General features: G+C 53.8%; 1 protein-coding gene across 1 annotated transcript in view; it reads left to right on the plus strand.

The window, feature by feature from the left end:
• Window positions 1–358: 358 nt before the first annotated feature.
• edf1 (endothelial differentiation-related factor 1) overlaps window positions 359–27,808 on the plus strand; it is a 48,511-nt gene continuing 21,061 nt past the window's right edge. Inside the window, exons 1-3 of the mRNA XM_085965930.1 lie at window positions 359–491; window positions 5,706–5,757; window positions 10,434–10,594. Of these exons, the coding sequence (XP_085822056.1) occupies window positions 414–491; window positions 5,706–5,757; window positions 10,434–10,594 (291 nt within the window). The 5' untranslated portion in view covers window positions 359–413. The remainder of the gene's footprint in view (window positions 492–5,705; window positions 5,758–10,433; window positions 10,595–27,808) is intronic.

Genomic DNA, 27,808 nt, shown 5'->3' on the forward strand with positions numbered 1-27,808 from the left:
CCTGGGGCTGGGACCTCCTCCCCCTGGGCCTGGGATCTCCTCTCCTCCCCTGGGTCTGGGACCTCCTCCCCCTGGGCCTGGGATCTCTCTCCCCTGGGTCTGGGATCTCCTCTCCTCCCCTGGGCCTGGGATCTCCTCTCCTCCCCCTGGGGCTGGGACCTCCTCTCCTCCCCCTAAGGCTGGGACCTCCTCCCCCTGGGGCTGGGACTTGCTCCCCCTGGGTCTGGGATCTCCTCTCCTCCCCTGGATCTGGAGGATGTGCTGCCACAGGTCCCGCCCCCTGCCCCCTTACGCCCCGCCCCCCGCTGTGACGGGTCGGCTGCCTGCCTGTGATTGGTGGCCGGGCTTTGTTGGCCCGCAGCTGCCCTTGCCCCTGTGGTTGAGCCGGCGGCTGCGCATTGAGCCCAGTGAAGATGGCGGAGAGTGACTGGGACACGGTGACGGTGCTGCGCAAGAAGGGCCCGAGCGCGGCACAGTCCAAGTCCAAGCAGGTACCGGGCGGGCGGACGGGGTGGTGTATGAGCCGGGCCCGGCTGCTCAGTCTCTGGCTCCGGAGCAGCGAGGAGTGGGCACCGGCGCTTGGGCCTGCTTCTGCCGCAGGTGGAGCGCGGCTTCCTACCGGGGGATCGCTGGGCAGGAGCCCCGGCTGCCCCCTCTCCCCAGGCGAGGGCGCTGAGGCCGGGGAGCCCAGACCAGGGCGCTGAGGCCGGGGAGCCCAGGCCAGACTAGGATCGAGCTGGGCTTTCTTGGTGCCAAGGAAATAACCAGCTGTGACTTGTCTTCAAATTGTTATCTGAAGGCCCCCTGTTGTGAATACTGCCACTCTCCCTGAGATCTGTTTGTTATTTCTGTTCGATACCGTTAGTAGTCAGGATATAGCAACAGAATTATATGGGACAAGACAGAGATCTAATTCTCTCCCAGACCACGGTCACATGTCCCCAATTTGTGAGAGTCCCCCTGAGTGTCTTGTGTATTCAGATTGTAACTGCTGGGGCCCAAACAAAAAGCTGGTCATGTCTGTGATTCCTGCACACTCATTGCAGCAGCAGGCCTCTCACGTGCACTCGGTTTCAGTTTGTATTTGTGAACTTTCTTGATGTGAGTGATGGGGAATTAAATACTTTCCACTTCAGCTACCCAGTGCTGATATCAAACACTCCCAGAACAGGTACAGCACGAGTTAGATACAGAGTAAAGCTCCCTCTACACTGTCCCACCAATATGCCTCAGTGCATAGCGGCTGCCGCTTTGTGACATATTTCCAGTTCCCATGTCAGTCATCCGGTGGCCCCTCTGTTAGAGGTAGTTTTGTGTGGTGAGCCCATGCCCAGTAGGAGCCTTCCTTGTCATATGTGACTTGTACCTTCACTGGCTTTATCTCATACTCACATTTCTTTCTTAGTCACCGTCTAGGACCAGCAGAGTACTTCCAGAAACCAGGTGAAACTCTCATCTGATATATCAACCTATGCAGTCATAGTCCTGTTCCCCAGTACTATACAGTGACAGACCTATACCCACCAGTACTGTACTCGTGTTATACAGTGACAGACGTGTACCCACCAGTACTGTACCCCAGCGTTATACAATGACAGACCTGTACCCACCAGTACTGTAACTTAGTATATTGTACAGTGACAGACCTGTCCCCACCAGTACTGCACCCCAGTGGTATACAGTGACAGACCTGTACCCACCAGTACTGTACCCCAGTGACAGACCTGTACCCACCAGTACTGTACCCCCGTGTTAAGCAGTGACAGACCTGTACCCACCAGTACTGTACCCCAGTGTTATACAGTGACAGACCTGTACCCACCAGTACTGTACCCCAGCGTTATACAATGACAGACCTGTACCCACCAGTACTGTACCCCAGTGTTATACAGTGACAGACCTGTACCCACCAGTACTGTACCCCAGTGTTATACAATGACAGACCTGTACCCACCAGTACTGTATCCCAGTGTTATACAATGACAGACCTGTACCCACCAGTACTGTACCCCAGTGTTATACAGTGACAGACCTGTACCCACCAGTACTGTACACTAGTGTTATACAGTGACAGACCTGTACCCACCAGTACTGTACCCCAGTGTTATACAATGACAGACCTGTACCCACCAGTACTGTACCCCAGTGTTATACAGTGACAGACCTGTACCCACCAGTACTGTACCCCAGCGTTATACAATGACAGACCTGTACCCACCAGTACTGTACCCCAGTGTTATACAGTGACAGACCTGTACTCACCAGTACTGTATCCCAGTGTTATACAGTGACAGACCTGTACCCACCAGTACTGTACACTAGTGTTATACAGTGACAGACCTGTACCCACCAGTACTGTACCCCAGCGTTATACAATGACAGACCTGTACCCACCAGTACTGTACCCCAGTGTTATACAATGACAGACCTGTACCCACCAGTACTGTACCCCAGTGTTATACAGTGACAGACCTGTACCCACCAGTACTGTACCCCAGTGTTATACAGTGACGGACCTGTACCCACCAGTGTTGTACCCCTTATTGTTACTCAACTCAGGAAAAAACTCCAGATTTAACTGCCACTTATAACTTTCCCATAAAGACACATCCCAAATTGCTTTACAAATGTACACGAGAAAGACAGGAGCCGAAGCTCGAAGGGAGCATTTGGAGCATCTGGGTTTGAAGGGCCGACTGTATAACTACGCAGCTGGGTGCTTTGTTATCTATACAAGAAGAAAATGGGTCAGGAAGAGGTTCTGAGTAGGATGGGAATAACAAGTGTTTAACACAACATCTCCCAAACCCACGACCTCTACATAGAAAGACAAGGGCAGCAGGCGCATGGGAACACCACCACCTCCAAGTCACACACCATCCTGACTTGGAAATACTTCACCGTTCCTTCATCGTCGCTCGGTCAAAATCCTGGAACTCCCTCCCTAACGGCACTGTGGGAGCAGCTTCACCACATGGCTCACCACCACCTTCTCGAGGGCAATTGGGGGTGGGCAATAAAGGCTGGCCTTGCCAGCGACGCCCACATCCCCGTGACAACATTAAAAAAAAAATCCTTTAAAATGACAGGCGTACATCAGATCCCCTGAGGATTCTCATGGCAACACCTGACCTGGAGGAAGTAAATGGAGTTAAAGGAAAGGTTTTTCAATGTGAAAACAAGTTCAGCTATGGGGGAGGGGGGGTGGTGGATGGGGATTGGCTGGGTTGTTGTTGGAGTAAGAAGTTGGGAGTATATTAATTGGTTTGGGCAGTGAGCAGGAGATTGTTAATGGACTAGCTGTTATTAAAGGGTATCGGGTGTGAGCAAGGGGAATGGGTTTAGACTAGGTGTGTTAAAGGGATTGGGCAGTGAGCAGGAGATTGTTAATGGACTAGCTGTGTTATTAAAGGGTATCGGGTGTGAGCAAGGGGAATGGGTTTAGACTAGGTGTGTTAAAGGGATTGGGCAGTGAGCAGGAGATTGTTAATGGACTAGCTGTGTTATTAAAGGGTATCGGGTGTGAGCAAGGGGAATGGGTTTAGACTAGGTGTGTTAAAGGGATTGGGGAGTGAGCAGGAGAGTGGGATTAGACTGAGTGGGATATTAAAGGGTGCGGGGAGTGAGCAGGAGAGTGGGATTAGACTGAGTGGGATATTAAAGGGTGCGGGGAGTGAGCAGGAGAGTGGGATTAGACTGAGTGGAACAGAAGATAGGAGCAGGAGTAGGCCATTCGGCCCTTCGAGCCTGCTCCGCCATTCAATGCGATCATGGCTGATCATCCAAACTCAGTACCCTGTCCCTGCCTTCTCCCCATATCCCTTGATCCCTTAAGCCTTAAGAAATATATCCAACTCCTTGAACATATTTAATGAATTGGCCTCTACTGCCTTCTGTGGTAGAGAATTCCACAGGTTCACCACTCTCTGGGTGAAGAAATTCCTCCTCATTTCTGTCCTAAATGGCTTACCCCTTATCCTTAGACTGTGACCCCTGGTTCTGGACTCCCCGACCATCGGGAACATCCTTCCTGCATCTAGTCTGTCCAGTCCTGTCAGACTTTTATGTTTCAATGAGATCCCCTCTCATTCTTCTAAACTCCAGCGAGTATAAGCCCAATCGACCCAATCTCTCCTCATACGTCATTCCTGCCATCCCAGGTATCAGCCTGGTGAATCTTCGCTGCGCTCCCTCCATGGCAAGAACATCCTTCCTCAGATAAGGTGACCAAAACTGCACACAATACTCAAGATGTGGCCTCACCAAGGCCCTGTACAACTGCAGCAAGACATCCTTGTTCCTGTACTCAAACCCTCTCGCTACGAAGGCCAACATACCATTTGCCTTCTTAACCGCCTGCTGCACCTGCATGCTTACCTTCAGCGACTGGTGCACAAGGACACCCAGGTCTCGTTGCACTTCCCCTTCTCCCAATCTATTGCCATTCAGATAATAATCTGCCGCCTTGTTTTTGACACCAAAGTGGATAACCTCGCATTTATCCACGTTATATTGCATCTGCCATGCTTCTGCCCAATCACCCAACCTGTCCAAATCATCCTGGAGTTTCTCGGCATCCTCCTCACAGCACACACGCCCACCCTGCAAACTTGGAGATATTTGCTGGGGTCCAAGGACCGATTCCTGCGGTACCCCACTAGTCACTGCCTGCCACTCGGTGGGATATTAAAGGGTGCGGGGAGTGAGCAGGAGAGTGGGATTAGACGGTGGGATATTAAAGGGTGTGGGGAGTGAGCAGGAGAGTGGGATTAGACGGTGGGATATTAAAGGGTGCGGGGAGTGAGGGGAGAGTGGGATTAGACGGTGGGATATTAAAGGGTATGGGGAGTGAGGGGAGAGTGGGATTAGACGGTGGGATATGAAAGGGTGCGGGGAGTGAGGGGAGAGTGGGATTAGACGGTGGGATATTAAAGGGTGCGGGGAGTGAGGGGAGAGTGGGATTAGACAGGGATTTGAAAGGGTGCGGGGAGTGAGGGGAGAGTGGGATTAGACGGTGGGATATTAAAGGGTATGGGGAGTGAGGGGAGAGTGGGATTAGACTGGGTGAGATATTAAAGGGTGTGGGGAGTGAGGGGAGAGTGGGATTAGACGGTGGGATATTAAAGGGTGCGGGGAGTGAGGGGAGAGTGGGATTAGACGGTGGGATATTAAAGGGTGCGGGGAGTGAGGGGAGAGTGGGATTAGACGGTGGGATATTAAAGGGTGTGGGGAGTGAGGGGAGAGTGGGATTAGACTAGGGATATGAAAGGGTATGGGGAGAGAGTAGGAGAGTGGGATTAGACTGGGTGAGATATTAAAGGGTACGGGGAGTGAGGGGAGAGTGGGATTAGACTAGGTGGGATATTAAAGGGTACAGGGAGTGAGGGGAGAGTGGGATTAGACTGGGTGGGTTATTAAAGGGTGAGGGGAGAGTGGGATTAGACTGGGTGGGATATTGAAGGGTCCGGGGAGTGGGATTAGACTGGGTTGATTGTGGGGATAAACACTGTCAGGGATGTGATGAGTGGTCTGTTACTGTGCTGTAAGACTCTATGATTCCTTGACCTTTAATGTGAGCCGGCAGGAGGAGTAAATTGATTTGCACATTGGTTGGTGAAAGGAACCTGTTTTGTGTGTCACAGGGCAGGCTTCCTTCCAGGAGTGAATGCACAACTTTACAGTTTTTATTCCCTGTTCTTTCCTAGGCAATCACGTCAGCCCAACGCAGAGGAGACGATGTGGAGACTACAAAGAAATGTAAGCATCTTTTTGTTAACTGCAGCTCACTATCCTGCAAGGAGGCTGGCTGCACTGTTGAGAGGTGATGGCTTTTCCTCCTTTTTCAAGAGGTTCCTGCCCTAGCCTCGTCTCTTAAGGCATGACCTGCTCCATCAAGGTTGCCGTTCCTCATCTGTGATCCTAGACTGAGTGTCAGCAAGCTATCCGACCATGGCAAATAATCTAGGCTGACACTCCAGTGCAGTACGGAGGGAGTGCTGCACTGTCTGAGCTGCCGTTTTTCGGATGAGACGTTAAACCAAGACCCCGTCTGCCCTCAGGTGGCCGTAAACGATCCCATGGCACTATTCGAAGGAGAGCAGGAGAGTTCACCCCATTGTCTCTCAACTAACATCGAAAAACAAATGATCTGGTCATTATCACATTGCTGTTTGTGGCACCTTGCTGTGCGCAAATTGGCTGCCGCATTTCCGACATTACAATAATGACTACACTTCAAAAAAAGTACTTAATTGGCTGTAAAGTGCATTGGGACATCCTGAGGTTGTGAAAGGTGCTAGATAGTTGCAAGTTTCTTTCGTGGAGGTCATCAGAGCTGGGTCCCACCTCCCCTTGCCCTGTGCGCTTCCTGTGAATGCTCTGCTTTCCTCTGCATTAATACTGTTTGTATAATAAAAAGGACCTTTGAAAGCCCCCTGCCCCCCCCCCCGCCCCCGTGGTGGCAGTGAGACATACAGAACAGAAACCACTTTGCTGTAAATGCTGCTGATCTGACATAAGAACCAAGCTGCTGACTTGCACAGCAAGTCCACCCGAGTCTGAAGGGGGGGGGAATGAAAATGGGTAATATTTTGGACTGTGACCTGACCAGGATTTGTCCCGGGCTCTGGCCTGTTCTGTGTTGGTTAATCTCAACCATGGCCCCTAGCCTGGGAATGATGGAAGTATTAGTGAGGATCGCACCCCCGCAGCCCTGATCATTATTCAGTGAGACGCTCTCTTTCCCGCTCCACCTGCCTTGCAGGAGAGTGCAAGTGTCTGGAAATGGGGCGAGGACATGATCAGACACAGCTGTGATACAACCCAGGTGTAAATAACTATACTGTAAAAGACATCCAATAATAATTATGGGAGAGTCCAACTATCCCCAAATAAACTAGTAGGAAGAGCTGGTGAAAGGGGGGAGGAAAAGGGAATAGAGTCTTTACAGTGTGTACAGGACTCCTTTCATACCCAGTCCGTAACAAGAGAGGAATCGCTGCTGGCTCTAATAATGGACTGGAGCAGATAAGAGAAGTAAGCATAGAACATAAGAAATAGGAGCAGGAGTTGGCCATATGGCCCCTCGAGCCTGCTCTGCCATTCAATAAGATCATGGCTGATCCTCGACCTCGTATCCACTTTCCTGCCCGATCCTCATATCCCTTGATTCCCGTAGAGCTCAAAAATCTATCTCGGCCTTGAATATACTCAACGACTGAGCCTCCACAGCCCTCTGGGGTAGAGAATTCCAAAGATTCACCACCCTCAGTGAAGAAATTCCTCCTCATCTCAGTCCTAAATGGCTGACCCCTTATCCTGAGACTGTGACCCCTGGTTCTGGACTCCCCATCCAGGGGAAACATCCTCCCTGCATCTACCCTGTCAAGCCCTCTCAGAATCTTGTATGTTTCAATGAGATCACCTCTCATTCTTCTAAACTCCAGAGAACATAGGCCCATTCTACACAATCTCTCCTCATAGGACAACCCTCTCATCCCAGGAATCAATGAAGTGAACCTTCGTTGCACCCCCTCTAAGGCAAATACATCCTTCCTGAGGTATGGAGACCAAAACTGTGCACAGTACTCCAGGTGTGGTCTCATCAAAGCCCTGTACAATTGTAGCAAGACTTCCTTACTCTTGTATTCCAACCCCCTTGTAATAAAGGCCAACATACCATTTGCCTCCCAAATTGCTGCTGTACCTGCATGTTAACTTTGTGTTTCGTGTACAAGGATACCCAAATCCCTCTGAACACCAACATGGGGAGCATCTAGGCAATATTGATCACAACATAAGGTTTAAGATGATTGAGCGAGACATAAGTAAGACAAAGACCAAAGTAATAGATTAGGGAAAAAAGCTAATTATGAGGGAATGAGGATGGAACTAGGGAAGGTAAATTAGGAAAAAAATACTTGCAAACAAAGAGATAGAACAGCAGTGGGAAATATTTAAAAAGGTGATCAATAGAATTCAGGAGAATTATATTCCTCTTTTTTCAAAAACCCAAACTAGCCAATAATGAGACACCATGGATGAATAAGAGGCAAGGGTAAAGTTGAAACTAAAGAAAAAAGTACACACTAAGTACATATAGACAATATATAAAAGGATGACAAAAAGGAGTACGAAGAGGTTAGGGAAAAAGTCAAAAAAACAATTAGGAAGGCAAAAAGTGAAATTATCAAAGAATATAAAAATAAATAGTAAAGTATTCTATATACACATTTAATAACAGAAGGAAAATCAGTATTGGGGTAGGGCCACCCAAGATAAACTCACAGGTAATGACCGCAAAATGGCAGAATAGTTTGCTTCCATTTTTTGCCAGGGAGACTAACAGGGTGGACTTGAAAAAAGAAACCCTTGCATTTATATAGCACCTTACACAACCTCAGGATGTCCCAAAGCGCTTTACAGCCAATGAAGTACTTTTGAAGTGTAGTCACTTGTAATGGCAGCCAATTTGCGAACATGAAATTGATAAACTAGACAAATTTAGCGAGGATAAAACCCCAGGTCCAGATGGATTGCATTTTGTGTATACTCAAAGAAGCTACGGAAGAGATAGCAGACGCACTAGGGTGTGTGTGTATGTATGAATTTTTTCAATAGTAAAGGGAATAGTGCCAGAGGACTGGTGGACAGCTAATGTTATTTCTATATTCAAGAAGGGAGATAGAAAACATCCAGGGAAATATAGACCAGTTATCTTCACATCGGTGGTAGGAAAGATATTGGAACCTTTACTCAAAGATGTAATAGAAAAACTTCTAGAAACCTAAAATATAATAAAGAATATAGTCAACACTGATTCTAAATGGGAAGGTCATGCTTGAATTCTTTGAAGAAGTAACAGAAAGAGTGGACAGGGGTGATGCATTGGACGTAATATACATGGTCTTTCAAAAGGCCTTCGATAAGTAGGCTCAACACTAAGTATAGTAGACTCATGACTAAGGTCAGAGCATGTGGAGTTGGGAAAGTTGCAGAATGGACAGCAAACTGGCTACAAAACAGAGAGAGTAGTGGTTAGGGTAGTCAGACTGGCAGAAGGGTGGAAGTGGTGTTCCACAGGGATCAGTGCTGGGACCACTGTTCACCATTTACACCAAAGATTTAGACTCTGGATTCGGAAGTATAATATCAAACTTTGCAGCTGACACCAAATTGGGGGGTATAGCTAATAATGAGGAAGACTGGAACAAAGTATAAGAAAACATTAACTAGCTTGCAGAATGGGCCTGTAGTGAATGTCATTACAGGTAAGTGTGAGGTGCAGCATTTTGGTGGGAGGAATAAGGAGGCCACATACTCCTTGGAAAATCAGAGCCTAACTGGGGTAGAGGAGCAGAGGGATCGAGGAGTAGAGATACACAAATCATTAAAAGTAGCAACATAAGGCCATAAAAATAGCAAACAAAGCACTGGTGTTCATTTCAAGAGGAATAGATTTCAAAAGCGGAGTGTTATGTTAAACTTGTACAGAACCTTGGTTAGAACACCCTTGCAATACAGTTCTGGTCTCCCTATAACAAAAAAAGATTTGGAATCACTGGAGAAAGTGCAAAAAAGATTGACATGGATTATACCAAAACTGAGAGGGGTTTAACTATCAGGAGAGACTGAAGAGGCTCGGGTTCTTTTCTCTAGAAAAACAAAGGCTGTATGTGACCTATTGCAGATCTTTAAGATTATGAAGGGGTTTGATAGGGTAGATGTAGAGATGATGATTCCACTTGGAGGGCTGTCCAAAACTAGGGGTCATAAATTTAAGATAGTCACTAATGAATTCAGTCAGGAATTAAGGAGAAACTTCTTTACTCAGAAAGTGATTAGAATGTGGAACTCACTGCCCTGGGAGTGTTTGATGGGACAGTGTAGAGGGAGCTTTACTCTGTATCTAACCCGTGCTGTACCTGCCCTGGGAGTGTTTGATGGGACAGTGTAGAGGGAGCTTTACTCTGTATCTAACCCGTGCTGTACCTGCCCTGGGACTGTTTGATGGGACAGTGTAGAGGGAGCTTTACTCTGTATCTAACCCGTGCTATACCTGCCCTGGGAGTGTTTGATGGGACAGTGTAGAGGGAGCTTTACTCTGTATCTAACCCGTGCTGCACCTGCCCTGGGAGTGTTTAATGGGACAGTGTAGAGGGAGCTTTACTCTGTATCTAACCCGTGCTGTACCTGCCCTGGGAGTGTTTGATGGGACAGTGTAGAGGGAGCTTTACTCTGTATCTAACCTGTGCTGTACCTGCCCTGGGAGTGTTTGATGGGACTGTGTAGAGGGAGCTTTACTCTGTATCTAACCCGTGCTGTACCTGCCCTGGCGCACTCTTGCTTGATTTCTGCGTGGGAACTCCCTTTTCAGAATTGAGTAAATGCTGTGACTGGGTGAAAGGTGACTCTGTGCTTTGTTTTGTGCTTAGGGTCTGCAGGACAAAATAAGCAACACACGATCACCAAGAACACTGCGAAACTGGACCGGGAAACGGAGGAGCTACACCACGAGCGAGTGTCGCTCACTGTCGGCAAACTGATCCAACAGGGCCGGCAGAATATGGGAATGAATCAAAAGGATCTGGCCACAGTGAGTTACAGCACCTGCTAACATGTTGCAAATCATTACCGTTTCATGTTCAGTGTTACGCAGGATGGAGGGGGAGCGGGTTCGGGTGCCTTCAGAGGGTGAGGGGGAGTGCCTGGGAGTGTTCTGTGTGGTGGCGGGGGGAGAGCGTGGGCGTGTATGCGTGCGTTCTGGGTCGGGGGGGTGGTATCTGGGTCTGTTCTGTTGGTGGGGGTGTCGGGCTCTGTTCTGTTGGTGGGGGTGTCGGGCTCTGTTCTGTTGGTGGGGGTGTCGGGCTCTGTTCTGTTGGTGGGCGTGTCGGCCTCTGGGTCTGTGAGCGGGGGCCTCTGGGTCTGTGGGCAGGGGCCTCTGGGTCTCTGGGCGGGGGCCGCCCTGGGGCTGCAGGCGGGGGCCGCCCTGGGGCTGTTCTGTAGGCGGGGGCCGCCCTGGGGCTGTCCTGTAGGCGGGGGCCGCCCGGGGGCTGTCCTGCAGGCGGGGGCCGCCCGGGGGCTGTCCTGCCGGCGGGGGCCGCCCGGGGGCTGTCCTGCCGGCGGGGGCCGCCCGGGGGCTGTCCTGCCGGCGGGGGCCGCCCGGGGGCTGTCCTGCCGGCGGGGGCCGCCCGGGGGCTGTCCTGCCGGCGGGGGCCGCCCGGGGGCTGTCCTGCCGGCGGGGGCCGCCCGGGGGCTGTCCTGCCGGCGGGGGCCGCCCGGGGGCTGTCCTGCCGGCGGGGGCCGCCCGGGGGCTGTCCTGCCGGCGGGGGCCGCCCGGGGGCTGTCCTGCCGGCGGGGGCCGCCCGGGGGCTGTCCTGCCGGCGGGGGCCGCCCGGGGGCTGTCCTGCCGGCGGGGGCCGCCCGGGGGCTGTCCTGCCGGCGGGGGCCGCCCGGGGGCTGTCCTGCCGGCGGGGGCCGCCCGGGGGCTGTCCTGCCGGCGGGGGCCGCCCGGGGGCTGTCCTGCCGGCGGGGGCCGCCCGGGGGCTGTCCTGCCGGCGGGGGCCGCCCGGGGGCTGTCCTGCCGGCGGGGGCCGCCCGGGGGCTGTCCTGCCGGCGGGGGCCGCCCGGGGGCTGTCCTGCCGGCGGGGGCCGCCGGGGGGCTGTCCTGTCGGCGGGGGGGCCGGTCCTCTAGGCGGGGGCCTGTCCGGGGCTGCCCTCTAGGCGGGGGCCTGTCCGGGGCTGCCCTCTAGGCGGGGGCCTGTCCGGGGCTGCCCTCTAGGCGGGGGCCTGTCCGGGGCTGCCCTCTAGGCGGGGGCCTGTCCGGGGCTGCCCTCTAGGCGGGGGGCTGTCCGGGGCTGCCCTCTAGGCGGGGGGCTGTCCGGGGCTGCCCTCTAGGCGGGGGGCTGTCCGGGGCTGCCCTCTAGGCGGGGGCCTGTCCGGGGCTGCCCTCTAGGCGGGGGCCTGTCCGGGGCTGCCCTCTAGGCGGGGGCCTGTCCGGGGCTGCCCTCTCGGCGGGGGCCTGGCGGGGGCCTGTCCGGGGCTGCCCTCTCGGCGGGGGCCTGTCCGGGTCTGCCCTCTCGGCGGGGGCCTGTCCGGGGCTGCCCTCTCGGCGGGGGCCTGTCCGGGGCTGCCCTCTCGGCGGGGGCCTGTCCGGGGCTGCCCTCTCGGCGGGGGCCTGTCCGGGGCTGCCCTCTCGGCGGGGGCCTGTCCGGGGCTGCCCTCTCGGCGGGGGCCTGTCCGGGGCTGCCCTCTCGGCGGGGGCCTGTCCGGGGCTGCCCTCTCGGCGGGGGCCTGTCCGGGGCTGCCCTCTCGGCGGGGGCCTGTCCGGGGCTGCCCTCTCGGCGGGGGCCTGTCCGGGGCTGCCCTCTCGGCGGGGGCCTGTCCGGGGCTGCCCTCTCGGCGGGGGCCTGTCCGGGGCTGCCCTCTCGGCGGGGGCCTGTCCGGGGCTGCCCTCTCGGCGGGGGCCTGTCCGGGGCTGCCCTCTCGGCGGGGGCCTGTCCGGGGCTGCCCTCTCGGCGGGGGCCTGTCCGGGGCTGCCCTCTCGGCGGGGGCCGTCGGGGTCTCTGGGTCTGTTCTGTTGGTGGGGTGTGTCGGTTCTGTTGGGGGTGTCTGGGTCTGGTCTGTTGGTGCGGGTGGTGTCTGTGTCTGGTCTGGTGGTGGGGTTGCCTGGGTCTCTTCCGTTGGTGGGGCGTGTCTGGGTCTGTTCTGTTGGTGGACTTCTCTGGGTCTGTTGGTGGGGGTGTCTGGGTCTGTTTTGTTGGGGGGGTGTCTGGGTCTGTTCTGTTGGTGCGGGTGGTGTCTGGGTCTGGTCTGTTGGTGGGGGAGTCTGGGTCTGGTCTGGTGGTGGGGTTGTCTGGGTCTCTTCCGTTGGTGGGGCGTGTCTTGGTCTGTTCTGTTGGTGGACTTCTCTGGGTCTGTTGGTGGGGGGGTGTCTTGGTCTGTTCTATTGGTGGGGGTGTCTGGGTCTGTTTTGTTGGTTGGGGTGTCTGGGTCTGTTCTGTTGGTTGGGTTGTCTGGGTCTGTTGGGTGAGTCTGGGTCTGCTGGTGGGGGTGTCTTGGTTTGTTCTGTTGGGGTTGCCTGGGTCTGGTCTGTTGGTGGGGGTGTCGGGGTCTGTTCTGTTGGTGGTGTCTGCGTCTGTTCTGTTGGGGAGTGGGGGTATGTTCTGTTGGTGGGGGTGTCGGCTTCTGTTGGTGTCAGGGTCTATTGGGGCGGTGTCTGGGTCTGTTCTGTTGGTGGGCTTGTCTGGGTCTGTTGGTGGGGGGTGTCTGGGTCTGTTCTGTTGGTGGGGGTGTCTGGGTCTGTTCTGTTGGTGGGGGTGTCTGGGTCTGTTCTGTTGGTGGGCGTGTCTGGGTCTGTTCTGTTGGTGGGCGTGTCTGGGTCTGTTCTGTTGGTGGGGGTGTCTGGGTCTGTTGGGGGGTGTCTGGGTTTGTTCTGTGGGGGGTGTCTGGGTTTGTTTTGTGGGGGGGTGTCTGGGTCTGTTGGGGGGGGGTGTCTGGGTCTGTTCTGTAGGTTGGGGTGTCTGGGTCTGTTGGTGGGGGGTGTCTGGGTCTGTTTGTGGGGTGTGTCTGGGTCTGTTTGTGGGGTGTGTCTGGGTCTGTTTGTGGGGTGTGTCTGGGTCTGTTTGTGGGGTGTGTCTGGGTCTGTTTGTGGGGTGTGTCTGGGTCTGTTTGTGGGGTGTGTCTGGGTCTGTTTGTGGGGTGTGTCTGGGTCTGTTTGTGGGGTGTGTCTGAGTCTGTTTGTGGGGTGTGTCTGGGTCTGTTTGTGGGGTGTGTCTGGGTCTGTTTGTGGGGTGTGTCTGGGTCTGTTTGTGGGGTGTGTCTGGGTCTGTTTGTGGGGTGTGTCTGGGTCTGTTTGTGGGGTGTGTCTGGGTCTGTTTGTGGGGTGTGTCTGGGTCTGTTTGTGGGGTGTGTCTGGGTCTGTTTGTGGGGTGTGTCTGGGTCTGTTTGTGGGGTGTGTCTGGGTCTGTTTGTGGGGTGTGTCTGGGTCTGTTTGTGGGGTGTGTCTGGGTCTGTTTGTGGGGTGTGTCTGGGTCTGTTTGTGGGGTGTGTCTGGGTCTGTTTGTGGGGTGTGTCTGGGTCTGTTTGTGGGGTGTGTCTGGGTCTGTTTGTGGGGTGTGTCTGGGTCTGTTTGTGGGGTGTGTCTGGGTCTGTTTGTGGGGTGTGTCTGGGTCTGTTTGTGGGGTGTGTCTGGGTCTGTTTGTGGGGTGTGTCTGGGTCTGTTTGTGGGGTGTGTCTGGGTCTGTTTGTGGGGTGTGTCTGGGTCTGTTTGTGGGGTGTGTCTGGGTCTGTTTGTGGGGTGTGTCTGGGTCTGTTTGTGGGGTGTGTCTGGGTCTGTTTGTGGGGTGTGTCTGGGTCTGTTTGTGGGGTGTGTCTGGGTCTGTTTGTGGGGTGTGTCTGGGTCTGTTTGTGGGGTGTGTCTGGGTCTGTTTGTGGGGTGTGTCTGGGTCTGTTTGTGGGGTGTGTCTGGGTCTGTTTGTGGGGTGTGTCTGGGTCTGTTTGTGGGGTGTGTCTGGGTCTGTTTGTGGGGTGTGTCTGGGTCTGTTTGTGGGGTGTGTCTGGGTCTGTTTGTGGGGTGTGTCTGGGTCTGTTTGTGGGGTGTGTCTGGGTCTGTTTGTGGGGTGTGTCTGGGTCTGTTTGTGGGGTGTGTCTGGGTCTGTTTGTGGGGTGTGTCTGGGTCTGTTTGTGGGGTGTGTCTGGGTCTGTTTGTGGGGTGTGTCTGGGTCTGTTTGTGGGGTGTGTCTGGGTCTGTTTGTGGGGTGTGTCTGGGTCTGTTTGTGGGGTGTGTCTGGGTCTGTTTGTGGGGTGTGTCTGGGTCTGTTTGTGGGGTGTGTCTGGGTCTGTTTGTGGGGTGTGTCTGGGTCTGTTTGTGGGGTGTGTCTGGGTCTGTTTGTGGGGTGTGTCTGGGTCTGTTTGTGGGGTGTGTCTGGGTCTGTTTGTGGGGTGTGTCTGGGTCTGTTTGTGGGGTGTGTCTGGGTCTGTTTGTGGGGTGTGTCTGGGTCTGTTTGTGGGGTGTGTCTGGGTCTGTTTGTGGGGTGTGTCTGGGTCTGTTTGTGGGGTGTGTCTGGGTCTGTTTGTGGGGTGTGTCTGGGTCTGTTTGTGGGGTGTGTCTGGGTCTGTTTGTGGGGTGTGTCTGGGTCTGTTTGTGGGGTGTGTCTGGGTCTGTTTGTGGGGTGTGTCTGGGTCTGTTTGTGGGGTGTGTCTGGGTCTGTTTGTGGGGTGTGTCTGGGTCTGTTTGTGGGGTGTGTCTGGGTCTGTTTGTGGGGTGTGTCTGGGTCTGTTTGTGGGGTGTGTCTGGGTCTGTTTGTGGGGTGTGTCTGGGTCTGTTTGTGGGGTGTGTCTGGGTCTGTTTGTGGGGTGTGTCTGGGTCTGTTTGTGGGGTGTGTCTGGGTCTGTTTGTGGGGTGTGTCTGGGTCTGTTTGTGGGGTGTGTCTGGGTCTGTTTGTGGGGTGTGTCTGGGTCTGTTTGTGGGGTGTGTCTGGGTCTGTTTGTGGGGTGTGTCTGGGTCTGTTTGTGGGGTGTGTCTGGGTCTGTTTGTGGGGTGTGTCTGGGTCTGTTTGTGGGGTGTGTCTGGGTCTGTTTGTGGGGTGTGTCTGGGTCTGTTTGTGGGGTGTGTCTGGGTCTGTTTGTGGGGTGTGTCTGGGTCTGTTTGTGGGGTGTGTCTGGGTCTGTTTGTGGGGTGTGTCTGGGTCTGTTTGTGGGGTGTGTCTGGGTCTGTTTGTGGGGTGTGTCTGGGTCTGTTTGTGGGGTGTGTCTGGGTCTGTTTGTGGGGTGTGTCTGGGTCTGTTTGTGGGGTGTGTCTGGGTCTGTTTGTGGGGTGTGTCTGGGTCTGTTTGTGGGGTGTGTCTGGGTCTGTTTGTGGGGTGTGTCTGGGTCTGTTTGTGGGGTGTGTCTGGGTCTGTTTGTGGGGTGTGTCTGGGTCTGTTTGTGGGGTGTGTCTGGGTCTGTTTGTGGGGTGTGTCTGGGTCTGTTTGTGGGGTGTGTCTGGGTCTGTTTGTGGGGTGTGTCTGGGTCTGTTTGTGGGGTGTGTCTGGGTCTGTTTGTGGGGTGTGTCTGGGTCTGTTTGTGGGGTGTGTCTGGGTCTGTTTGTGGGGTGTGTCTGGGTCTGTTTGTGGGGTGTGTCTGGGTCTGTTTGTGGGGTGTGTCTGGGTCTGTTTGTGGGGTGTGTCTGGGTCTGTTTGTGGGGTGTGTCTGGGTCTGTTTGTGGGGTGTGTCTGGGTCTGTTTGTGGGGTGTGTCTGGGTCTGTTTGTGGGGTGTGTCTGGGTCTGTTTGTGGGGTGTGTCTGGGTCTGTTTGTGGGGTGTGTCTGGGTCTGTTTGTGGGGTGTGTCTGGGTCTGTTTGTGGGGTGTGTCTGGGTCTGTTTGTGGGGTGTGTCTGGGTCTGTTTGTGGGGTGTGTCTGGGTCTGTTTGTGGGGTGTGTCTGGGTCTGTTTGTGGGGTGTGTCTGGGTCTGTTTGTGGGGTGTGTCTGGGTCTGTTTGTGGGGTGTGTCTGGGTCTGTTTGTGGGGTGTGTCTGGGTCTGTTTGTGGGGTGTGTCTGGGTCTGTTTGTGGGGTGTGTCTGGGTCTGTTTGTGGGGTGTGTCTGGGTCTGTTTGTGGGGTGTGTCTGGGTCTGTTTGTGGGGTGTGTCTGGGTCTGTTTGTGGGGTGTGTCTGGGTCTGTTTGTGGGGTGTGTCTGGGTCTGTTTGTGGGGTGTGTCTGGGTCTGTTTGTGGGGTGTGTCTGGGTCTGTTTGTGGGGTGTGTCTGGGTCTGTTTGTGGGGTGTGTCTGGGTCTGTTTGTGGGGTGTGTCTGGGTCTGTTTGTGGGGTGTGTCTGGGTCTGTTTGTGGGGTGTGTCTGGGTCTGTTTGTGGGGTGTGTCTGGGTCTGTTTGTGGGGTGTGTCTGGGTCTGTTTGTGGGGTGTGTCTGGGTCTGTTTGTGGGGTGTGTCTGGGTCTGTTTGTGGGGTGTGTCTGGGTCTGTTTGTGGGGTGTGTCTGGGTCTGTTTGTGGGGTGTGTCTGGGTCTGTTTGTGGGGTGTGTCTGGGTCTGTTTGTGGGGTGTGTCTGGGTCTGTTTGTGGGGTGTGTCTGGGTCTGTTTGTGGGGTGTGTCTGGGTCTGTTTGTGGGGTGTGTCTGGGTCTGTTTGTGGGGTGTGTCTGGGTCTGTTTGTGGGGTGTGTCTGGGTCTGTTTGTGGGGTGTGTCTGGGTCTGTTTGTGGGGTGTGTCTGGGTCTGTTTGTGGGGTGTGTCTGGGTCTGTTTGTGGGGTGTGTCTGGGTCTGTTTGTGGGGTGTGTCTGGGTCTGTTTGTGGGGTGTGTCTGGGTCTGTTTGTGGGGTGTGTCTGGGTCTGTTTGTGGGGTGTGTCTGGGTCTGTTTGTGGGGTGTGTCTGGGTCTGTTTGTGGGGTGTGTCTGGGTCTGTTTGTGGGGTGTGTCTGGGTCTGTTTGTGGGGTGTGTCTGGGTCTGTTTGTGGGGTGTGTCTGGGTCTGTTTGTGGGGTGTGTCTGGGTCTGTTTGTGGGGTGTGTCTGGGTCTGTTTGTGGGGTGTGTCTGGGTCTGTTTGTGGGGTGTGTCTGGGTCTGTTTGTGGGGTGTGTCTGGGTCTGTTTGTGGGGTGTGTCTGGGTCTGTTTGTGGGGTGTGTCTGGGTCTGTTTGTGGGGTGTGTCTGGGTCTGTTTGTGGGGTGTGTCTGGGTCTGTTTGTGGGGTGTGTCTGGGTCTGTTTGTGGGGTGTGTCTGGGTCTGTTTGTGGGGTGTGTCTGGGTCTGTTTGTGGGGTGTGTCTGGGTCTGTTTGTGGGGTGTGTCTGGGTCTGTTTGTGGGGTGTGTCTGGGTCTGTTTGTGGGGTGTGTCTGGGTCTGTTTGTGGGGTGTGTCTGGGTCTGTTTGTGGGGTGTGTCTGGGTCTGTTTGTGGGGTGTGTCTGGGTCTGTTTGTGGGGTGTGTCTGGGTCTGTTTGTGGGGTGTGTCTGGGTCTGTTTGTGGGGTGTGTCTGGGTCTGTTTGTGGGGTGTGTCTGGGTCTGTTTGTGGGGTGTGTCTGGGTCTGTTTGTGGGGTGTGTCTGGGTCTGTTTGTGGGGTGTGTCTGGGTCTGTTTGTGGGGTGTGTCTGGGTCTGTTTGTGGGGTGTGTCTGGGTCTGTTTGTGGGGTGTGTCTGGGTCTGTTTGTGGGGTGTGTCTGGGTCTGTTTGTGGGGTGTGTCTGGGTCTGTTTGTGGGGTGTGTCTGGGTCTGTTTGTGGGGTGTGTCTGGGTCTGTTTGTGGGGTGTGTCTGGGTCTGTTTGTGGGGTGTGTCTGGGTCTGTTTGTGGGGTGTGTCTGGGTCTGTTTGTGGGGTGTGTCTGGGTCTGTTTGTGGGGTGTGTCTGGGTCTGTTTGTGGGGTGTGTCTGGGTCTGTTTGTGGGGTGTGTCTGGGTCTGTTTGTGGGGTGTGTCTGGGTCTGTTTGTGGGGTGTGTCTGGGTCTGTTTGTGGGGTGTGTCTGGGTCTGTTTGTGGGGTGTGTCTGGGTCTGTTTGTGGGGTGTGTCTGGGTCTGTTTGTGGGGTGTGTCTGGGTCTGTTTGTGGGGTGTGTCTGGGTCTGTTTGTGGGGTGTGTCTGGGTCTGTTTGTGGGGTGTGTCTGGGTCTGTTTGTGGGGTGTGTCTGGGTCTGTTTGTGGGGTGTGTCTGGGTCTGTTTGTGGGGTGTGTCTGGGTCTGTTTGTGGGGTGTGTCTGGGTCTGTTTGTGGGGTGTGTCTGGGTCTGTTTGTGGGGTGTGTCTGGGTCTGTTTGTGGGGTGTGTCTGGGTCTGTTTGTGGGGTGTGTCTGGGTCTGTTTGTGGGGTGTGTCTGGGTCTGTTTGTGGGGTGTGTCTGGGTCTGTTTGTGGGGTGTGTCTGGGTCTGTTTGTGGGGTGTGTCTGGGTCTGTTTGTGGGGTGTGTCTGGGTCTGTTGGTGGGGTGTGTCTGGGACAGAGGGAGAGATGCACAGGACGTACGCAATACCTCAGACAGAAACAATCCATTAAGAGACAGATGTGCAGCAGCATCTACTTCCGCCTTATGGATCAAGGACTAATTAATAGAAAGAACTGTAACCAAATTGTATTAACTTTTGTAGACAACTGGGGTGATCTTTTTTTTTCCCCACACTTAGACACGACAAACACGTACCACTCTTTAACCTATCATAGAAAAAGATAAAACTTAACATGAAATCCTTATATATTTCGACCTGGAATATCCAAGGTCTACGCTCTTCAGTGCGAGAAGTGAAGAGTAGGACCCCAGAGTTCATAGAGGAAACTAAAGATCTAGATATTGTCATTTTACAGGAAACTTGGTATAAAGGAAAAGGACACACCGGCTGTCCCCAAGGGTACACTGAGCTAGTGGTCCCCTCCAATAAATTACCAAGTGTAACCCAAGGCAGAGACTCCGGAGGCATACTGATCTGGTTTAAAACAGAACTTAAGAATTACATCAAATTTATAAAAAAGGGCGAAAACCATATGTGGCTCAAACTTGAGAGGGAGATTATCTCAAACACCCAAGATGTTTACATTTGCGCACTTTATATCCCTCCAATCGATTCCCCGTACTACAAAGAGGACACCTTCTCCAACATGGAGGGGGAAATTATCCAATACCAGGCCCAGGGGAACGTGTTGATCTGTGGGGACCTCAATTCAAGAACGGGCGAAGAACCAGACTTCACCAATAATCAGGGAAACAATTACGTATTCGGGAATAACCACTTTGACATCCCTTCCCTTCCATACAGGCATAACTGCGACAAGCAGTCAAATACCAACGGTAAACAGCTACTACAGCTCTGTCGAAACCTGGGTCTGTACATTGTCAATGGTAGGTTCATAGGAGACCTCCTAGGAAGATCGACCTACTGCTCACCTCTTGGCTGCAGCACAGTAGACTATATGATTACAGACTTGGACCCATCCTCTTTCAGAGCATTCACAGTCAAACCACAAACAACACTGTCAGATCACAGCCAAATTACTATGTTTCTCAAAAAGACAGAAACAAACAACATAGAAACACAACCCAGTAAACTGTACAACACCAAAAAATCGTACAGATGGGCCAAAAATGACACGGAAAAATACCAAAACAATTAGCAATGCATCAACTCAAGCTCCCTTAGACACCTTTCTGGATAACATATGCACTCACAATAAAGAAGGCGTAAACCGGGCAGTTAGTAAACTAAACAATATTTTTGATAATTTGGCAACAAATGCAAACTTGAAAGCTCGCAAGAACAAACCCAAAACAAAAAACTATGAAAAATGGTTTGACCATGATTGCCATAACATGAGGAAAAAACTTAGAAAACTATCAAACCAAAAACACAGACATCCAGAAAACGAGGAATTACGCCTTACTTATTGTCAGACGCTAACACAATACAGAAACACACTCGGGACCAAAAAAGAGCAATTTATTAAGAATACACTCAGCTCCATGGAGGAATCCATTGAGTCGAATTGTTTCTGGGACAACTTGAAAACACTACACAAAAAACAACACGACGATTTGTCCATTCAAAATGGGGACACATGGGTAAACCACTTTGAAAAATTATACCAGAAAAACACACTAAGACCAGAGCAACACCAAATACGCAAAAAACTAGAAAAGCTTGAAATGGCCATAAAAGATAAACAAAACCCGCTCGACGCCATAATAACAGAAAAAGAACTTCTTGAAAAACTCAAGGACCTGCGACCAGGAAAAGCTTGCGGGACAGACGGCATACTAAACGAGATGATTAAACACGCAGACGACAAACTGAAACTGGCTATCCTAAAACTCTTCAACTTGGTTCTGAGTGTCGGTTATTTCCCTGACATCTGGAACAAAGGACTCATAACACCCATATACAAAAGTGGGGACAAAATCGACCCAAACAACTATCGAGGCATCTGTGTAAACAGTAACCTGGGGAAGGTATTCTGTAGCATCATAAACAAAAGACTTATAAACTTCCTTGAAGAGCACAATGTCTTGAGTAAAAGCCAAATTGGATTCCTGCCAAACTATAGAACATCCGATCATATCTTCACCCTACAGACCCTAATTGACAAACACGTTCACCATAACAAAAGCAAAATCTACGCATGCTTTGTAGATTTCCAGAAGGCTTTCGACTCCATCTGGCATGACGGTTTATTCCTGAAACTTATCGAAAGCGGGGTAGGAGGGAAAACATATGATGTAATTAAATCAATGTATACAAACAATAAATGTGCAGTTAAAATTGGAGACAAACAAACAAAATACTTCCCACAGGGGCGGGGGGTGACGCAGGGCTCGCCAATCTCACCGACACTCTTTAATATTTACATTAATGGATTGGCAAAACTACTTGAACAATCTACAGCACCCGGCCTCACCCTATATGAATCCAAGGTTAAATTCCTCCTCTATGCAGACGACCTGGTTCTGCTGTCACCAACTAAGGAGGGTCTACAGCAGAACCTGGACCTGCTGGAGTCGTACTGCCAGACTTGGGCCCTGACAATAAATCCCCAAAAAACCAAAGTCCTTGTGTTCCAGCAAAGATCCAAACAACATGGACACACAATAAATTTCACAGTAGGAACAACCAAAATTGAACAAACCACTCACTACACATACTTGGGCTTAAAAATCAGTTCTACGGGAAACTTCAAACTGGCTGTGAATGAACTGAAAGAGAAAGCAAGAAGGGCTTTCTATGCCATCAAAAAATCAATCCAAATAGAAATCCCAATTAGCATTTGGCTCAAAATTTTCAAATCAGTAATTGAACCAATTGCACTCTATGGCAGTGAGGTCTGGGGACCACTAACACAACAAGATTTTGCAAAATGGGACAAACACCCAATTGAGATCCTACATGCGGAATTCTGTAAAAGTATCCTCCGGACTCAAAGGAAAACAGTAAACAACGCATGCAGGGCGGAACTAGGCCAATACCCATTAATAATCACTATCCAAAAAAGAGCCACCAAATTTTGGAATCACCTACAAATGAGCAACCCCCAATGCTATCACTACGACGCCCTGAAATGCCAAGAGCTGACCATAAAGAAGAATACCCTCAGTCAACTAGTCCTGGGACTCAGTGAAGTAACTAATAACAATACTAACAATAACCAGTCCCAGGACAGTGACAGGGTAACACAAAGAATTCGACCCAACACAATCGTCGCTAAGCAAAAGGAAAAATATCTGTCATATTGGGCAGAAACAACAAAAACCCAAAGCAAACTCAATTGCTACTTGGCCCTAAACAGACAATACAACATAGCTGATTACCTGACCATGGTAAAGGATAACAAACTGAGAAGAACCTTGACAAGGTACAGACTTAGCGAACATAGCCTAGCGATCGAAAAAGGCAGACCAGGCTGCCAAGAGAAGACAGGATATGCTCTCACTGCAGTCAGGGAGTAGTTGAGACAGAGATGCACTTCCTCACAGCCTGTGGAAAATATCAGGGCATCAGAGAGAATTTCTACCAAAAATTCTCACAAATATACCCTGAATTCAGAAATCTGACTGACAACCAAAAACTCCCATTCCTACTGGGGGAGGAGAGAAGCTGTGTAACACTGGCGGCACACTATGTTACAGCTTGCCATGAACAGAGGGACAACCAGTAAACTAAGACAAGAGTATATATAAACAAGGCGAATGTATATTTATAAACTCAGGGATATACCTGTTTATACACTGTATGAATGGAACCGCGTTTATGTGTTCAACCATAAATGTATTTTGATGCTTTGGCAACATAAGATGTACCTTATCATGCCAATAAAGCGATTTGTATTGTATTGTATTGGTGGGGGGTGTCTGGGTCTGTTGGTGGGGGGTGTCTGGGTCTGTTGGTGGGGGGTGTCTGGGTCTGTTGGTGGGGGGTGTCTGGGTCTGTTGGTGGGGGGTGTCTGGGTCTGTTGGTGGGGGGTGTCTGGGTCTGTTGGTGGGGGGTGTCTGGGTCTGTTGGTGGGGGGTGTCTGGGTCTGTTGGTGGGGGGTGTCTGGGTCTGTTGGTGGGGGGTGTCTGGGTCTGTTGGTGGGGGGGTGTCTGGGTCTGTTGGTGGGGGGTGTCTGAGTCTGTTGGTGGGGGGTGTCTGGGTCTGTTGGTGGGGGGTGTCTGGGTCTGTTGGTGGGGGGTGTCTGGGTCTGTTGGTGGGGGGTGTCTGGGTCTGTTGGTGGGGGGTGTCTGGGTCTGTTGGTGGGGGGTGTCTGGGTCTGTTGGTGGGGGGTGTCTGGGTCTGTTGGTGGGGGGTGTCTGGGTCTGTTGGTGGGGGGTGTCTGGGTCTGTTGGTGGGGGGTGTCTGGGTCTGTTGGTGGGTGTCTGGGTCTGTGTGGGGTTGGGTTGTCTGGGTCTGTGTGGGGTTGGGTTGTCTGGGTCTGTGTGGGGTTGGGTTGTCTGGGTCTGTTTGTGGGGTGGGGTTGTCTGGCTCTGTTCTGTTGGTGGGGGTGTCGGCTTCTGTTGGTGTCAGGGCCTATTGGGGCGGTGTCTGGGTCTGTTCTGTTGGGCTTGTCTGGGTCTGTTGGTGGGGGGTGTCTGGGTCTATTCTGTTGGGGGTGTCTGAGTCTGTTCTGTTGGTGGGGGTGTCTGGGTCTGTTCGGGTCTGTTCTGTTGGTGGGGTTGTCTGGGTCTGTTGGTGGGGCTGTCTGGGTCTGTTTGTGGGGTTGTCTGGGTCTGTTGGCAGGGTGTGTCTGGGTCTGTGTGGGGTGTGTCTGGGTCTGTTTGTGGGGTGTGTCTGGGTCTGTTTGTGGGGGGTGTCTGGGTCTGTTGGTGGGGTGTGTCTGGGTCTGTTGTGGTGGGGGTGTCTGGGTCTGTTTTGTTGGACTTGTCTGGGTCTATTCTGTTGGGGGTGTCTGGGTCTGTTCTGGTGGTGGACTTCTCTTCTGTTGGTGGACTTCTCTGGGTCTGTTGGTGGGGGTGTCTGGGTCTGTTTTGTTAGGGGGTGTCTGGGTCTGGTCTGGTGGTGGGGTGTGTCTGTTCTGTTGGGGGTGTCTGGGTCTGGTCTGTTGGTGCGGGTGGTGTCTGGGTCTGGTCTGTTGGTGGGGGAGTCTGGGTCTGGTCTGGTGGTGGGGTTGTCTGGGTCTCTTCCGTTGGTGGGGCGTGTCTTGGTCTGTTCTGTTGGTGGACTTCTCTGGGTCTGTTGGTGGGGGGGGTGTCTTGGTCTGTTCTATTGGTGGGGGTGTCTGGGTCTGTTTTGTTGGTGGACTTGTCTGGGTCTGTTGGTGGGGGTGTCTGGGTCTGTTCTGTTGGTTGGGGTGTCTTGGTTTGTTCTGTTGGGGTTGCCTGGGTCTGTTCTGTTGGTGGGTGTCTGCGTCTGTTGGTGGGGGTGTCGGGGTCTGTTCTGTTGGTGGTGTCTGCGTCTGTTCTGTTGGGGAGTGGGGGTCTGTTCTGTTGGTGGGGGTGTCGGCTTCTGTTGGTGGTGTCAGGGTCTATTGGGGCGGTGTCTGGGTCTGTTCTGTTGGTGGGGGTGTCTGGGTCTGTTCTGGTGGTGGGGGTGTCTGGGTCTGTTGTGGTGGGGGTGTCCGGGTCTGTTCTGTTGGTGGGGGTGTCCGGGTCTGTTCTGTTGGTGGGCGTGTCTGGGTCTGTTCTGTTGGTGGGGGTGTCTGGGTCTGTTGGTGGGGGTGTCTGGGTTTGTTCTGTGGGGGGTGTCTGGGTCAGTTGGTTGGGGTGTCTGGGTTTGTTCTGTGGGGGGTGTCTGGGTCTGTTGGGGTGTGTCTGGGTCTGTTCTGTTGGTGGGGTGTGTCTGGGTCTGTTCTGTTGGGGGGTATCTGGGTCTGTTCTGTTGGTGGGGGTGTCTGGGTCTGTTCGGGTCTGTTCTGTTGGTGGGGCTGTCTGGGTCTGTTTGTGGGGTTGTCTGGGTCTGTTTGTGGGGTTGTCTGGGTCTGTTGGTAGGGTGTGTCTGGGTCTGTGTGGGGTGTGTCTGGGTCTGTGTGGGGGGTGTCTGGGTCTGTTGGTGGGGTGTGTCTGGGTCTGTTGTGGTGGGGGTGTTTGGGTCTGTTTTGTTGGACTTGTCTGGGTCTGTTGGTGGACTTGTCTGGGTCTATTCTGTTGGGGGTGTCTGGGTCTGTTCTGGTGGTGGGGGTGTCTTGGTCTCTTCTGTTGGTGGACTTCTCTTCTGTTGGTGGACTTCTCTGGGTCTCTTGGTGGACTTGTCTGGGTCTGTTGGTGGACGTGTCTGGGTCTGTTTTGTTGGGGGGTGTCTGGGTCTGGTCTGGTGGTGGGGTGTGTCTGTTCTGTTGGGGGGGTCTGGGTCTGGTCTGTTGGTGCGGGTGGTGTCTGGGTCTGGTCTGGTGGTGGGGTTGCCTGGGTCTCTTCCGTTGGTGGGGCGTGTCTGGGTCTGTTCTGTTGGACTTCTCTGGGTCTGTTGGTGGGGGTGTCTGGGTCTGTTCTGTTGGGGGTGTCTGGGTCTGTTCTGTTGTTGCGGGTGGGGTCTGGTCTGTTGGTGGGGGAGTCTGGGTCTGGTCTGGTGGTGGGGTTGTCTGGGTCTCTTCCGTTGGTGGGGCGTGTCTTGGTCTGTTCTGTTGGGGGGTGTCTGGGTCTATTCTGTAGGTTGGGGTGTCTGGGTCTGTTGGTGGGGGGTGTCTGGGTCTGTTGGTGGGGGGTGCCTGGGTCTGTTGGTGGGGGGTGTCTGGGTCTGTTGGTGGGGGGTGTCTGGGTCTATTCTGTAGGTTGGGGTGTCTGGGTCTGTTGGGGGGGTGTCTGGGTCTGTTGGGGTGTGTCTGGGTCTGTTGGGGTGTGTCTGGGTCTGCTGGTGGGGTGTGTCTGGGTCTGTTGGTGGGGTGTGTCTGGGTCTGTTCTGTTGGGGGGTGTCTGGGTCTATTCTGTTGGTTGGTGTGTCTGGGTCTATTCTGTTGGTTGGTGTGTCTGGGTCTGTTCTGTTGGGGGTGTCTGGGTCTGTTGGTGGGGGGTGTCTGGGTCTGTTGGTGGGGGGTGTCTGGGTCTGTTGGTGGGGGTGTCTGGGTCTGTTGGTGGGGGTGTCTGGGTCTGTTGGTGGGGGGTGTCTGGGTCTGTTGGTGGGGGGTGTCTGGGTCTGTTGGTGGGGGGTGTCTGGGTCTGTTGGTGGGGGGTGTCTGGGTCTGTTGGGGGGTGTCTGGGTCTGTTGGTGGGGGGTGTCTGGGTCTGTTGGTGGGGGGTGTCTGGGTCTGTTGGTGGGGGGTGTCTGGGTCTGTTGGTGGGGGGTGTCTGGGTCTGTTGGTGGGGGGTGTCTGGGTCTGTTGGTGGGGGGTGTCTGGGTCTGTTGGTGGGGGGTGTCTGGGTCTGTTGGTGGGGGGTGTCTGGGTCTGTTGGTGGGGGGTGTCTGGGTCTGTTGGTGGGGGGTGTCTGGGTCTGTTGGTGGGGGGTGTCTGGGTCTGTTGGTGAGGGGTGTCTGGGTCTGTTGGTGGGGGGTGTCTGGGTCTGTTGGTGGGGGGTGTCTGGGTCTGTTGGTGGGGGGTGTCTGGGTCTGTTGGTGGGGGGTGTCTGGGTCTGTTGGTGGGGGGTGTCTGGGTCTGTTGGTGGGGGGTGTCTGGGTCTGTTGGTGGGGGGTGTCTGGGTCTGTTGGTGGGGGGTGTCGGCTTCTGTTGGTGTCAGGGCCTATTGGGGCAGTGTCTGGGTCTGTTCTGTTGGGCTTGTCTGGGTCTGTTCTGTTGGGGGGTATCTGGGTCTGTTCTGTTGGTGGGGGTGTCTGGGTCTGTTCTGTTTGTGGGGTTGTCTGGGTCTGTAGGTGGGGGTTGTCTGGGTCTGTTCTGGTGGTGGGGGTGTCTTGGTCTGTTCTGTTGGTGGGGGTGTCTGGGTCTGTTCTGTTGGTGGGGTTGTCTGGGTCTGTTCTGTTGGGGTTGTCTGGGTCTGTTCTGTTGTTTGGGGTGTCTGGGTTTGTTCTGTTCGGGTTGTCTGGGTCTGTTCTGTTGGTGGGTGTCTGGGTCTGTTGGTGGGGGTGTCTGGGTCTGTTGGTGGGGGTGTCTGGGTCTGTTGAGGGTGTCTGGGTCTGTTCTGTTGGTGGGAGCTGTCTGGGTCTGTTCTGTTGGTGGGGGTGTCTGCGTCTGTTCTGTTGGGGAGTGGCGGTCTGTTCTGTTGGTGGGGGTGTCGGCTTCTGTTGGTGTCAGGGTCTATTGGGGCGGTATCTGGGTCTGTTCTGTTGGTGGGGGTGTCTGGGTCTGTTCTGTGGGGGGGTGTCTGGGTCAGTTGGGGGTGTCTGATTTTGTTCTGTGTGGGGTGTCTGGGTCTGTTGGTGGGGGGTGTCTGGGTCTGTTCTGTTGTTGGGGTGTGTCTGGGTCTGTTCTGTTGGTTCGTGTGTCTGGGTCTGTTCTGTTGGGGGTGTCTGGGTTCTGTTGGGATTGTCTGGGTCTGTTCTGTTGGTGGCTGTCTGGGTCTGTTGGTGGGGGGTGTCTGCGTCTGTTGGGGGTGTCTGGGTCTGTTCTGTTGGTGGGGGGTGTCTGGGTCTGTTCTGTTGGTGGTGTCTGGGTCTGTTCTGTTGGGGAGTGGGGGTTTGTTCTGTTGGTGGGGGTGTCAGCTTCTGTTGGTGGTGTCAGGGTCTATTGCGGCGAGGTCTGGGTCTGTTCTGTTGGTGGGCTTGTCTGGGTCTGTTGGGGGGGGGGTTGTCTGGGTCTATTCTGTTGGTGGGGGTGTCTGGGTCTGTTCTGTTGGTGGTGTCTGGGTCTGTTCTGTTGGTGGGGGGTGTCTGGGTCTGTTGGTGAGGGGTGTCTGGGTCTGGTGAGGGGTGTCTGGGTCTGTTGGGGGGTGTCTGGGTCTGTTGGGGGGTGTCTGGGTCAGTTGGTGGGGGTGTCTGGGACAGTTGCTGGGGGTGTCTGGGTTTGTTCTGTGGGGGGTGTCTGGGTCAGTTGGTGGGGGTG

The sequence above is a fragment of the Somniosus microcephalus genome, chromosome 23 (assembly GCF_052327205.1).
Source record: "Somniosus microcephalus isolate GS21.2 chromosome 23, FLI_Smic_1.0, whole genome shotgun sequence".
NCBI classification, from domain to species: Eukaryota; Metazoa; Chordata; class Chondrichthyes; order Squaliformes; family Somniosidae; genus Somniosus; species Somniosus microcephalus.